This window comes from Sinocyclocheilus grahami, unplaced genomic scaffold (assembly GCF_001515645.1).
Source record: "Sinocyclocheilus grahami isolate Dianchi unplaced genomic scaffold, SAMN03320097.WGS_v1.1 scaffold1226.1, whole genome shotgun sequence".
In the NCBI taxonomy this organism is placed as follows: Eukaryota; Metazoa; Chordata; class Actinopteri; order Cypriniformes; family Cyprinidae; genus Sinocyclocheilus; species Sinocyclocheilus grahami.
This window is the reverse complement of record NW_015506405.1, coordinates 108,495-122,703: the sequence shown is the minus strand read 5'-3', so window position 1 is coordinate 122,703 and position 14,209 is coordinate 108,495. Positions and strand designations below refer to the sequence as shown.

Sequence of the window (14,209 nt, the reverse complement as noted above, 5' to 3'; positions counted from 1 at the left end):
ATATATATATATATATATATATATATATATATATATAAACCCATTACTCACAGTCAACTCACAACTGTTTTATTTTTGAATGCATTTTGAATTCATTTAAAGTAAATTCCATTATGTAAGGAATAATTGCTTTTGGCCCATAAAAACTACTGCCGCAAATATGTTAGAAACATTATTTTTCTTTCAAACTAGAAGCTGCCACCATGTTAAAAAAATAAAATAATAATATTAATAATAATAATTTCATTAGAACAGCAAAAACTATTTCTAAATGTTCTCTTACTGAAGGCAAGTAAACAGTAATTATTAATTACAAGCAAAATGATAAATAAGATTATTAATCAAAAATACAAATTAAATCAATTTTCAGAGAGGTCTATATAGTATAGACTTAGGCATGGGCCGATTACCGGTTTCAAGGTATACCGCAATTTGAAAATGTCACGATTTCAAAACCGCTAATATTTTCCGTTATACCGTTCCTGCGGTATGCGCTGTTTTTCATGTCTCCTCATAGACTGAAAGTGTAGGAATCCCTCAGGTTGAGTGCAGTGTAGAAGGTGCAAGCCAGTGTTGCCAGATGTACGATAATTATCGTATTTGTACGATAATTTTGACCTCTGTACGATGTACGGTCAATAATGAAAAAAAATCCCATAATTGAAATTTCAAAACAAAGCCATGAAATTGGCTCATTACAGACGCTCTAAATGGGTTGATGCACACCTCAGGACCCTCAACATCTGGCAACACGCAGGATTCTGATGACAGCGACTCCAGAGGTGGAGTTTGGACCTTCCCACAACGTACGCCTATGGCCCTATGATTTCCGCGATGCGGAAAACACGGATGGAATTGCGGAATCCAGTCAACGGAATTTACTGTATAACGCGGAATGTCATGGAATTTGTCAAAGTTTGGATGAATTAATCAAAGGAAGCGAGCGTCAACCGGCCGTTTTTTTGTCTTATTGCAAGCAACTCGTCTCTGTTCTGGACTTGCACAAACTGTGTTGCAATCGTTTTCCAAAATGTAATTTATGTGAAAATATGAAGTCTGTAAATGCCCGTTAACACAGGCCAGAGACGTTGAAGATGGACGCACAGAGAAAAATACTGTAGCAGGCAGATCACTCACTGTTCATGATGCACAATCTATTGGAAGAAAATCCTCAAATATTGATTTGGGGCTTTATATGAATGTTTCTGAGGGGAACTGACTGTCTTCAGAAACGTTTAACGTATATTCTCTGTATAGTTCATATTGAAGCAATGTTTCGGCGCAGTGCTGCTTTGTTTACGGTGGTAAGCAAGGAAACAATGTATCTGGTGTTTGAGAAGTGCCTCCTGCTGTCAGAAAGTGAATCTGCGTCTCATTCAGATCTTCTGCTGTTTGCTTCGTTCAGGCATGTAGTATAATTTCACAAAGCTAGTCAGAACAGAACATTCTGTTTTTGCTTCAAATTGGGTTATTATTATATCAAATGATGTATATGAAATTATATAACTAAATGATATAAATGATATGTATATGAATTATATAACTAAAATTAAAGTAATTACAGATTTAGGTTAAATAAAGATGTCAGTCTTTATTTTTCTTCTTTTTAGGAAACAAATCAAAGAAAAAATAAACAAATTCTACTGTTCCTAATATTCTGTATGTTGCTCAAAAACAAAATATATTGTGTTCAGCAGAAAAAAAAAAATTTTTTCCAGTCATTTAAACATAGCACATTTTAAAGTTGTAACGATAATAACGTGATACCGTGAAACCGTGATATTTTTGCTTAAGGTTATCATACCGGCCCATGCCTAGGCTACTACATAAATAGTAGTTAATATTTTAATAAGTTACTAAAATGATTAAGTTAAAAGCAGTTAGTGATTTTCTCATTTTCTTTTATTTGATTAACATTCACACAGTCAGCAGCAGCAGGTTTACGCTGCTGTCACTTTAAGACCCAACGCATGGATCAAATATTTTGACACATCCATATTTCTCCCAACTGTTCAGGTTCACTTTAGACAAAACCAACTGCATTTACATGAATACTCTCCAAGACTCTCCAAAATTTTAACATAACTTTTTGTGCATTTGACTACTTAATTCGGCATTCACACACTGACCGAGAGGCGTTTTCTGTGAGCGCTCTTTGGGTGTGTGTGCACAGAACCCCGGCAGCTTTCACAATACTTACTCGGAACTTAAAATCACATGCAAATACTGAATGTCACTTTCATTAAAATGCATCGGTTCAGTGACAGTTCCATCAACTCGGAATTATTTTTAGAGTCCCAAAGGCTCGAGTCCGAGTCAAGTAAGAGTAAAAATGCATCCGAGTTTGGGACGAGTCGGAGTCTGCTAAAAATTGTACTCAAGTCTGAGTATGAGTCCGAATATCCCAACTCTACCAATTGGTATGAAACCAGTAAACAGCTGGCACATTTATTACACACAGGAATTAAATGAGCAAATACTAAACGAACAACACAACAATGTCAATGAGGTAAGGACAATTCAATGTTGAGTCCAGGTTATTCAATAATGAGTCCAAAAAAAAAACCTTAATAAAGGAAGAAACTGTCCAAAAGTCATCCTGGTTCCTTTGTTATTCGTACGTGTAGTTTAAAATGAATGTAACATGTTAATACCTAATTTCTCTTTATTACCTGGGTAGTGTATGTGTAAGAAACAGCAGCTTAGCTGTAGTTGAAAAGAATCCTTCCAAAGAATCAAGTCTGGGTTGAACCTCGCAGTAGGCCCTTATCTTCAGCAAAGCACAGCGTCCGGCTCACCATCGTTCTCAATCACACAGTTGATCATTTCACACGATGGAATCAGGCAAAAAAACAAAAAAAAAACAACCAGAGCTCATCAATTGGAACTCCTCTCGAAACAATGAACATACTCCAACAATGATTTATATGTAAAAAAATATATACAACCATAATCTACAAACACCTGTTTAAATGCAGCGCTGGATCACCATGTGATACACTTCAATTTGTTCACTTCGACTTTGCATTTGCTAATCCTTATAGGGAAACCCCTTCTTCCAAAAACTACTGAAGCATTATTGAATCACGCCAGTAACACTGGCCAATGGCATTCAACCACACAAAATATGAGGGGCTTTTCTCTCTATATAAGGCAACACTTGGATGTCATCCATTCAGAAACTTTTACTTCAGCCAACCTTCTGCAAGAAGCAAGAAGCCTATCATCAAAGACTACTCACCGTGATCTACACGCTGCAGCGGACAACCTTCTCTTCTCCTGCTGTGTTCCTATGAGCTTCAGACAAGGATAACCTCTCGTGATTGCCACTCCTGTGCAGAGCAAATCGAATCTTCTGATGGCCTTGAGTTGTGCGTCCTCTGCCTAGGTCGCGCCCCCGTGGAGTCGGCGCTTGGGGGATCGGACTGCACCCACTGTGGCGATATGAGCCTCCGGACTCTCAGGCTCTGTGTGGCCATCGTCTAAGCCAGGGATCCTCAAATCTGGCCCACAAGATCCACTTTCCTGCAGAGTTTAGCTCTAACCCTAATCAATCGCACCTGAGCATGCTAATCAATGTCTTCACAATCATTAGAAAATCACAGGTAGGTGAGTTGGATCATGGTTGGAGCTGTTGTCCTTTGACTCTATGGAGGGTGCTGAGGATGAGGATGATGCCATTTCGGTGGCATCATCTGCAAAGGATGAGTGGTCCAACAGCCCACTGGATTATACTGTGCCCCACTGCAGTGATGCAGGGGACCGCCATCATATTGATGTCGAGTTCCTACGCATCCTGTCCAAGGCAGTTGATGAGCTTGGTTTAGAGTGGGTGCCTCCTGCTGAGCCGGCCAAAAGCCGTCTGGACGAATGGTACTTCCAGTCGGACCACAGCCAAAAGGACACCCAGCAAAGGCCCAGTCCCTTTTTCCCCGAAGTGCACAACGAAATATCAAAGTCATGGAACACGCCATTCACCAGTCAAGTGCACAATCCGTGATCCTCCCACCTGTCTTCTGTGGATGGTGCTGACCAAGTGGGGTATGTTATACTCCACCAGAACTGATCCTCAGAGCGACGAAGGTGACAGCTCAAGCGATAGGCCACAACATGGGAAATCAGCTGTGAGCATTGTCAGGTCTTGAAGAAGAGCCAGAGGCACCGCCCTGACAGAGACAGCAGGCTGGCACCGGAAACAAAACTGCGTTCCTGATGCTGTCCCTCAGAGGAGGAAAGCTGCACCTAGCACCAAAGACGAGCAACTGAAGAAGTCCGCTCGCTCCGCTGTGTGTATTAACCCTGCCTTTTGCGGGCAGCGGGGCAATTGTCATTTTTGTGTTTTGACCGTTCCACTATCCAGTGCAATAAAGTAAAAAATAAATAAATACAAAACTCACCTCAATATCAGAGCAGTTTTCCTACTCTTACTCCCCTCACCCCCATTACTCACTCTTACACTCATGTGGCATTAAACTCCCTGCTCTCCCCAACAGTGAGCCCTCACAGTGTGCAGTCCGCCTCGACCGCTGTCACAATTCACAAAAGCATGGTAGGCACTGCCAGGGGTATCAGAGTGGGTTATGAAATCAATAAAGAATGCTACACAATTCAGTTCTTCCACAGACATCCCCGTTTCAATGGTGTGTTAACGTCCACTGAACAAAAGCAGAATGCCTCAGTTCTGCGAGAGGAAATATAAAACCTTCTCGCAAAACGTGCTGTATAGACAGTACCCCTTGCAGATACAGTGCACAAGAGCGTTGTTATTTTCTGGTACCAAAGAAAGATGGCGGACTCTGCCCAATCTTGTAGCTGAGACTAATGAATCGCGCGCTATCCACGCGCACGTTCAAAATGATTACGTTGAGGCAAATCCTCTCACACATCAGAGCGGGAGATTGGTTTAGCTCTGTGGATTTAAAGGATGCTTATTTTCACATTCAGGTAGCCCCTCGCCACAGGAGCTTCCTGAGATTTGCATTCGAGGGGATAGCATATCAATTTACCGTCCTACCCTTTGAGTTATCTCTGGCCCCACGTACTTTCACGAAATGCATGGATGTGGCTCTCTCTCCTTTGAAGCAGAGTGGAATGCGCATCCTGAATTATATTTGTGATTGGCTGGTTTTAGCCCAATCAGAGAGCACGCTGCTCAGCACGCTACTCATCTTCAGGGCTTAGTGCTGACTGTGAATATGCAAAAGAGCATGCTGGCACCGAGCCAGATCATCTCCTTTTTAGGCTCTCAATATTGGAGGAGCGTGCACAAAAACTGATCAGCTCTCTTGCAGAGTGCCCTAACTCTAGGGCACTCTCCCCAGCTGAAATGCTGTCAGAGGATGCTCGGCCAGATGGCTGCCGACTTAACAGTGTGCAAATTAGGGCTCCTGCATATGTGACCACTGCCACAGAGCGCATGGCATATGGGCACATTGCGCGTCAAAGTGGTGCGTGACTGCTTAAATGCGCTGACCCCTTGGCGCGATATGACTCTGTATCACCAGGGTGTTCCTATTGGTCAGGTGATTAGGTGAAAGACTGTTAAGACATATGCATTAAGCACGGACTGGGGAGCCATATGCGATGTCAGACCTGCCTTCGGGACGTGGTTGGAAATGGAGAAGTCGTGGCACATAAACTGTCTGGAGCTCAGTGTTGTTCACCTAGTACTCGAGTGCTTTCTCCTAGATATTCTCCACCATTATGTTCTCATCAGGACAGACAACATGACAGTGGTAGCTTTTATAAATCACCAGGGGTGTGTGAGCTCACAGCCTCTGCTGCGGCTAGTGAAATACCTTCTTCTGTGGGCATATCAACCCCTCCTCTCCATTCAGGCAGTACCATGGACTGATGGGTGCATGTGTATGTTAGACCAGTTTATGTGTTTATGTAGTATGTTAGACTAGTTTAAGTGTTTATGTAGTTAATAAAACCTTACTTGTATCACACTTGACGTGGTTCATTGTTTGCTTATAACTGGAGTCACTTAATCACGCAGATTTATGCTACAATCTTTGTAGAATTGTACAGTAAGAAAGTTATTTCCCTTAACCAGGAAATTAACGTTCTTAGAATTGACAAGACAGTTGAGCCTGAGAGGTCAGCTAAATATCTACAGCGGATCTAAAATATTCATAATTAATTATAACTAGTTATGGTTAATTATTCATATTTCCCATGAGCTGATTCGTTACATCTCTCAAGTATAGGGAATGATATGGCACCCCAACCCAGAGTCATGAAATCTATATGTCTGGACGCTCAACGGAGCTTGCCAGCAATAGATGTGCTTTTTCAGTTTGTGTTGAACACTATCTCTGAGGCCACAAGGCATCTTTACACACATAAATGGAGAGTTTTCATTGGTGCAGGTCACAGGGCAGAGACCCATTTAACTGCCTAATACCAATAATTCTTGCCTTCCTTCAAGAGCGCTTTGATATAACAGTGTTCCATGCACACATTGATAATCGCCCAGTCGGTAGAAATAACCGGGTCGTACAATTCTTAAAGGGAGCAAAAAGGCTGAACCCCCCTCTCCTTTCCACCCTACCCATACACATTGATAGTGTATGTGGCTGCTATAACAGCGTTTCACGTGCACGTCCATGATCACCCAGTCAATAGAAATGACCTTGTCGTACGATTCTTAAAGGGAGCAAGAAGGCTGAACCCCTCTCACCCTTCCACCCTACCCACCTGGGACTTGGCACTTGTGCTTGACATTCTCATGAGACCCCCGTTCAAGTCCTTGCAATCAGCGTGCTCTCTCAAGGCAGCGCTTTTACTCATGCTGACCTCTGTTAAGCAAGTTGGGGAAAGTGCTTTCGACTCCGTTTAAAGCGCAGGTCATAACACTATCTGCTTTCCGCCCCGAAACACCGGCAAGGGCGGAGATGCTTAATACACTCTTGCTGTGCCCTGTACATGCGTTTATATTGAGCACTCTAAACAGTTCAGCCTCTCAGAGCAGCTCTTTGTATGCTTTGGAGAGTGCACAAAAGGCCTACCTGTGTCCAAGCAAAGACTGTCACACTGGATCGTTTATGCAATTGCTTTCCTACAGGGCAAACATGGTACTGCGCAAAACTTAAAAGCATAGTGCAAAACCCAAGGGGGTTACATATTTTTTGTTGTTGTTCTGTTAATTGTTTTTTTTTGTATGTTTTGTTTGAAATAGCACAAGAACACTGGGTAGGAAGGGTAGCCCTTCTGTTCTTTTGTCATCAGTTCTTATGAAAAGACGCGAAGAGTCTTTCCCCTTATACTTTAAATAATAAATTAAATAACCTAAATTATAGTAATACATACATTTGATTTAAGAAAATACTCAGTTTGTTTTCATTATATAACTAAAAAATGTTTAATTGAAGTTCTGTTCTATTAATGTTCGTTTAATTATTTTTGTTTTGCTTTATTTCTCCAAGAATAATGGAATTGTATTATTCTGTTGAAACAATCCGTTCTCTAAACATTTCTTAAACATTTTTTTCTTGCTCAAAATTGCCAAATAAATAAATAAATTGTTATGCAGAATCAGAATTTTAAAATAATATGAAATATTTAAAAAAAATTGCTATTCATATCTCAGGTGGCCACTGCTAAATACTCTAAATGTCATGAATAATCAGATTAACTTGTTCCCTTTATCATTTTGTCTTTAGCCCAGCCATGTCGGGCTGGTCAGTTCACCTGTGGTAACGGTCGCTGTGTACCAGATGCGTGGCGTTGTGATCAAGATGATGACTGTGGAGATATGTCCGACGAGTCCACTTCCTGTGGTGAGTCACTATCCTACTAGATAACTGGCTTGGCAAATTTGACTGTGGTGTAACTGGTGAATCTGTCAACATTGTCATCGTTAACCTGCTTTTTTCCACCAGCACAGTGCCATTGCTTGAACCAAATCTGTCCCAGTTACATTTGTTTCTATGACCAAACAAATTTAAAACCAACTGAAAAACTAGGTGTATTACTGTAACAAAGACTTTAATGTGCCATGTTTGTGGACAAGTTACGCTATAAAATAGTAAGTTTGTCTTTCAGATCAGCAAAAACACTTGCCAGTTCTAAGAGAGCATTAACTAAAAGGTGTGTCTTTGCCCATTCTTACATTATTTCGCCACCAACATCTACATGTCAATGTTCAGAACCGAGTACAATGTTAACCAAGTACATTTCTCTAGCTCCCGAGTCTGTGCTTTTAGAAGCAGAAAGGAAAAGGAAATTAAACTTGGATGCAAGAGCTTTTAAGAGTGTGGCGGTAAAATAAATCATACATTCTCTGATGTTAAAAGCTCACCCTAACCACATCCCAGACCCTGAAAGCAGACGAAAGGATATGACACAGGGCTTTGAGGAAATGAGCCAGGAAAGTTACAACTGTGAACTCCCACAATGAAATGGCTATTCAGAGCAGCGCATGAATGCTGTGCAAGACAGGTAGCCCTTTGAAGAGGCTCAGCAATCTCAGTAAAAAAAAAATCCTTTATCATAAGTTCTTATGAAAGGAGGGAAATATTCTCTTCCCCTTTATACTTTAAAATAATGCAACTTAATGATAGTTATGTATAAATGTAGTTTTTGGAACTACTCGATTTATTTCACCCTTAAAAGTGATGGGTGTTTTTTTTTCCTTCTATTTTTTTTAACTTTATTTTAAGCCAGATACAAAAAAAATCATGTTTTTATCTTTATGATAATGGGCTAATCTGGCTATCATTTTAAAATGCTAGACAGCTTATATATATATATACATATATATATATATAAGGTCCTGGGCTGGTGTGGTTACATGTGGTCTGCGGTTGTGAGGCCGGTTGGATGTACTGCCAAATTATCTGAAACGCCTTTGGAGACGGCTTATGGTAGAGAAATGAACATTCAATTCACGGGCAACAGCTCTGGTGGACATTCCTGCAGTCAGCATGCCAATTGCACGCTCCCTCAAAACTTGCGACATCTGTGGCATTGTGCTGTGTGATAAAACTGCACATTTTAGAGTGGCCTTTTATTGTGACCAGCCTAAGGCACACCTGTGCAATAATCATGCTGTCTAATCAGCATCTTGATATGCCACACCTGTGAGGTAGATGGATTATCTCGGCAAAGGAGAAGTGCTCACTAACACAGATTTAGACAGATTTGTGAACAATATTTGAGAGAAATAGGCCTTTTGTATACATAGAAAAAGTCTTAGATCTTTGAGTTCAGCTCATGAAAAATGGGGGCAAAAACAAAAGTCTTGCGTTTATAATTTAGTTTAGTTTATATACTGTATATATATATATATATATATATATATATATATATATATATATATATATATATATATACATAAGCCATCCAGCATATCGTCTCATATCGTCATAAAAATCGGTTCTTGTCCTGTTTTCTGTTGACTATGCACAAAAATCACCATTTGAGCATGTGATGCATTGTTTCCCTGGGGTCTCTGTACATTGATATATACATTAAAAGGTCTGTGTAAATGCATCTTTTCATGGTGTATATACAATACTTCTCCTTCATGCCATTTTTACTCCCTCAAGCACAAAATTGGAATTCTGACTCTTCTCTACCATGCTTTGTGTTAACAATGTAACTTTCTGGGGTTCTGTCACCAAATGCTGCAAATTGCTTAAAGTGCCATTGTCTTGGTTACCTCTGCTGCGTCTTAGGCTGCCTCAGTACACTCTTGCACAAACACTCCCAGTGTAAGCAGTAATTAGAGGGCACGCCTGACTTCACTTAATCGTAATCAAGCTGGGCTGAAAGACATGGAGCTCCACTGCTTCCCGCAACTGCACTGCACGCAACACCTGAAACATATTGCCACTCAGCTTGCTATATTGCTAATTACCATTTTCGAAGTATTCTCTGCTTTCAAAAAATATTTTGCCTACTTAGAATATTGGTTCAACAGTATAGCTGTGGCAGTTTTGGTATTAACGATCACTGTCATAAAAATACTTGAATAGTTCATTAAAAACTAATTTACTCACCCTCATGTCATTCTGACTTTGTGTTTTACTTATTTAAACTTAAAAAAAAAGTCTTAACTGGTATTTTCCAAGCATTGAAAGTAGATAGTTTATATTGCCACAAATCATATTAGCATGTGTAAATTATGAAAAGTTTTTATTTTGCGATAAACTTAATTTACTATGGCTCTTCAGTATTGATATGCAACAACAAAATGTAATAACTACATACTTTTTGGTAACACTTTAGTTTAGGGACCAATTCTCGCTATTATCTAGCTTCTTATTAGCATGCATATTACAAGCATATTGGCTGTTTTTTTAGCACTTATAAAGTACACCGTAATGCCTTATTCTGCATGACCATATTTTAGATACCTTAATCCTACCCCATACCTAAACTTAACAACTACCTTACTATTACTAAGTAGCAATATTGAATATTTGAATATTGTTATTATAATAATAATAATTATTATATCGTATTATTGATAAATGTATGTTTACGTAATAAACATGTATATAATAGTATTTATATGTGTATAATTTTTTTATATTACATTTTATTACATTTTAAATATTACTTACATTTTAATATTTAAAAATAATATTTTTGAACCCCTTTGTCTCAGTGTTGCTATAGTTTCTGCACTTTTCTTTTGCAGGGCAGAGTAATAATAATAATAGTAATAATAACTGTTGATGGATGAATAGAATCATAGAATTAATAGATGTGATCATGTCTTGTCTAATAATTCAGTGTTTTGAAAATGGGACTATAATAATAATAAAAATAAATTAATAATATATGAATTTCTGCTTCTGTTTTCATTTTTGGACAGCAAATCTGGTGATCTTGAAAACATTTCCAGATAGGATTGTTTTATAATCTAAGAGATATGAACTTGAACTGCCACTGTCTACTGCACAGATTCATATAAGTGATTTTTTTCCCCTTCAAATCGAATTTCAGTGGGCAGAGTTATTACCCCTGCAGTCTCACTGCTAGTTGTTGAACCTGATGTATTGTGAAAACTGGATGTTGAAAGTAGTAATTGCCAAAGTCGGGGGACTGGAACACTCTGTTGTGAAATTTGGAAGTAGAATTTACTCCTGTCGACAATAACAGACACATGTTATGGGAATACATGTTCAAACACAACAATGTTTTCTTTTATTTGTTGACTCACCTGTAATCTTGATTTGTAACCATCTTCTCCTAGATTAGCAACATTTTGAATGATGTGCTTTCCCTTGACTTCTAAGAGTTCGTATTTGTGTGAAGGTTTTATTTGTGATGGAGAAAGTACAATCCCTAAAAGTAATTTTCTCAGGGAAACCCATAGGATCTGTTATTTCTGAAATCGCACAAGCTCAGTTTACAGCTGTTGGTGTTTTGGAGATGTTACCCAGTGGAGCAAAATAGTTTTTTAAAAAAGCGAATGATATCTATGCACACATTCAAGCAATTGTTGCTTAATTTCGCATTAATTTTCACAGGTTTCAACCCAATTATTATAAATATGGCCATCTTTTGATGACTCTATAATTGTTCTGTAATGAAGGAGCATAAATATGCTTAATTTCAAATTGTCCAAAGCACACATTTTCATGCATTTTTTTCTTTACTCTCCGACCAACAATAAAAAAAATAAAGAGAGAGAGGGAGTGAGGATTGTCTTGATTAAAACACATTCTTAGCATGTATATGTAAATGTATGAACTGTGATATATTCTATAACAAGAAGCTTGTTCATTCAATCCCTACAAGCCATGAGTTATGAGTTATTAACCTTGTGCCCATTAAAACAGCACTTAAGCCTAAGATGCTCCAAGGGAACTATCCATGTTCATGGTGATGTTGTGGGGAAAAAAATATTATTTGTGTGGACTGCTTTTATGATTTCCCATAATAATACTTTCTTATCAGAAATGTGTTTCATGCCAGAGCATAGTCCACAATCAAGTACAACTAGAAGACCAGAGAATATTTAACATATGACTTGTTACCAAACAGAAGCATCCAAAAACATTCACAACAAAACAAATATATCATCACACACTCATAATTACCTTTGATAACTTGAAAATGGTTTCATCTGTGAATATACGCATACTACCTGGTAGACTGTGTGGAGGTTTCTTGACTGAGCTGAGTGACACTTTAAAGAGAAACAGATGTTTTCCTCCACTGCGTGCCATGTCACTTTTCCTGTACGCATATGAGCACTGATGTATTCACGAAAAGGTTTAATGCAGTACAAGACAAGATACTTATGAGCTTGTGCGGATTGCATTCATCAAAATACTTGTAAATGCACCAGTGTTTTTTCCATAAACTACTCAAAACAAAAAAAAGTAAATTGAAGGTATCGTGATCAACAGGTTAATAGCAAAACCTGCAGTAATTCATCATGTTAAAACAATAACCTTTTGATACCTTTAAATCAACGCTGTAGTAAAGCGCACAAACCGTGCTATCGCTGGTGTGTTATTGCTTCCTGGCAAGCTCTTATTGCCTCTGACTGTTTTCCACTGCATCTGTGAGGTCTCGTTTTCTTTTTGGTTGTGATTTCTTTTCATTAACCTTAGCAAGAAAATAGCAATAATTCACTGTGACATTTCGCATGACCTTCAGGGTGTTTCGTTTTCCGCAATACTGGCAGTAAACCCCCGTGGTGTGAATTGTGTTTAAAAAAATGCAGTGAACTGCGAGAGCATAGTTACCAATTCAAGTTTGTCCACAAACTTGCAAGGAACTATGACATTTCCTGAGGACAAAAGAGCCTCCAAATTTAATCTATTAGCATGACAGGGCAATCTGTGCCAGGACAAACTTCTTTTGCAATTTTTCAAAGCTAAAAGCTAAATGAAAAATGTGTTCTCTTCTCCAGTGTATCAAAGAGACAGTGATGTATTGGACGGGGTTCAAGCATCAGGGTTTTTGTGGCGAACGTTTCTCATGGTCTTTCTTTCCGCTCACAGCGTTCCCAACCTGTGAAGCTCTCAGCCAGTTCAGCTGCGCTAATGGGAGGTGCATTAGCATGAAGTGGCATTGTGACTCAGGTGAGTGTATCCAGAAGTAAGAATATACTTTGCTTGCTCTTCCATATAGCACAATGATGTATTAGCCTATTTTCTCGGGAGCTGATAAAAGAAAACCCGGCACTTTAATTCAATTAAGTCCATTGATTCTACTGTCCAGTCTTTTTTGTCGTGCAAGAAATTCATCACATTAATAACCATTAAGTATTCACAGATTATTTTATCTGAAATATCTCCATTTCAGATCAAAGAGGGTGTAAAATAACGACCTCTATAATTTATTGCCAGCCCTCAAGGCCTGCAATACATTACTGCCTGCGTGCAATACTCGATCATCAACAACAATGAAACTTGATCTTTTTATATGTTTTTGTTATTTCTTTCTCTCAAATAAGAGCATTCAGACAAGGCCAGCTTATGGAGATGGTTTTTCTTATCCAGGGTCAGGGCCTTCAGATACCTTGCTGATTTTTCAGAACAAAATGAGGCTTGGCGTAATTTGATGCCCTGAAGACTCTTGTTTGAAAAACTCCTGTGGTGCTGTCCTCTGTTTTATCATTTCAGTTCCTAGCATTGTGCAACAAAGCATGAGGCGCAGCAGGGTTAAAGACCCCCTTAAGGAAACTGTGCCATTTTCTGGTACCAAAGTGTTTGACGATCATAAAATCTATTTATTTTTATTGTATTTTTATGGAGCAACACGATTCGTGTGACAATACATGACAAAAAAAGAGCCCTATCATATACACTGCTGTTCAAAAGTTAGTCATTTTTTTTAAAGATTTTAATACTTTTATTCAACAAGGATGCATTTAATTGATCAAAAGTGAGAAAGGCATTTACAAAGTTACAAAAATGTCTATTTCAAATAAATACTGTTCTTTTGTTATTTCTTTTGTCATTTTGTTCTTTTGTCTTTTCACCAAAGAATCCTGGGAAAATCAATGTGTCATGGTTTTCACAGAAAATTCAACATTTATATTATTAAGAAATGTTTCTTGAGCAGAAAATCTGCATTTTAGAATTCTGAAGGATCGTGTGACACTGACGACCGGAGTAATGGCTGCCAAAAATCAGCTTTGCCATCACAGAAATAAACAACTTTCCAATAAAGATATTGGAATTGAAATATATTGAAATGTATTGAAAACAATGATTCTAAATTATAAATAAATCTT

The 14,209-nt window shown here is 38.5% G+C and overlaps 1 protein-coding gene across 1 annotated transcript in view; it reads left to right on the top strand.

The window, feature by feature from the left end:
- The window catches only part of LOC107568233 (low-density lipoprotein receptor-related protein 1B-like), a 159,521-nt gene that overhangs the window by 58,111 nt on the left and 87,201 nt on the right, over window positions 1-14,209 (top strand). Inside the window, exons 16-17 of the mRNA XM_016254167.1 lie at window positions 7,668-7,784; window positions 12,972-13,052. Of these exons, the coding sequence (XP_016109653.1) occupies window positions 7,668-7,784; window positions 12,972-13,052 (198 nt within the window). The remainder of the gene's footprint in view (window positions 1-7,667; window positions 7,785-12,971; window positions 13,053-14,209) is intronic.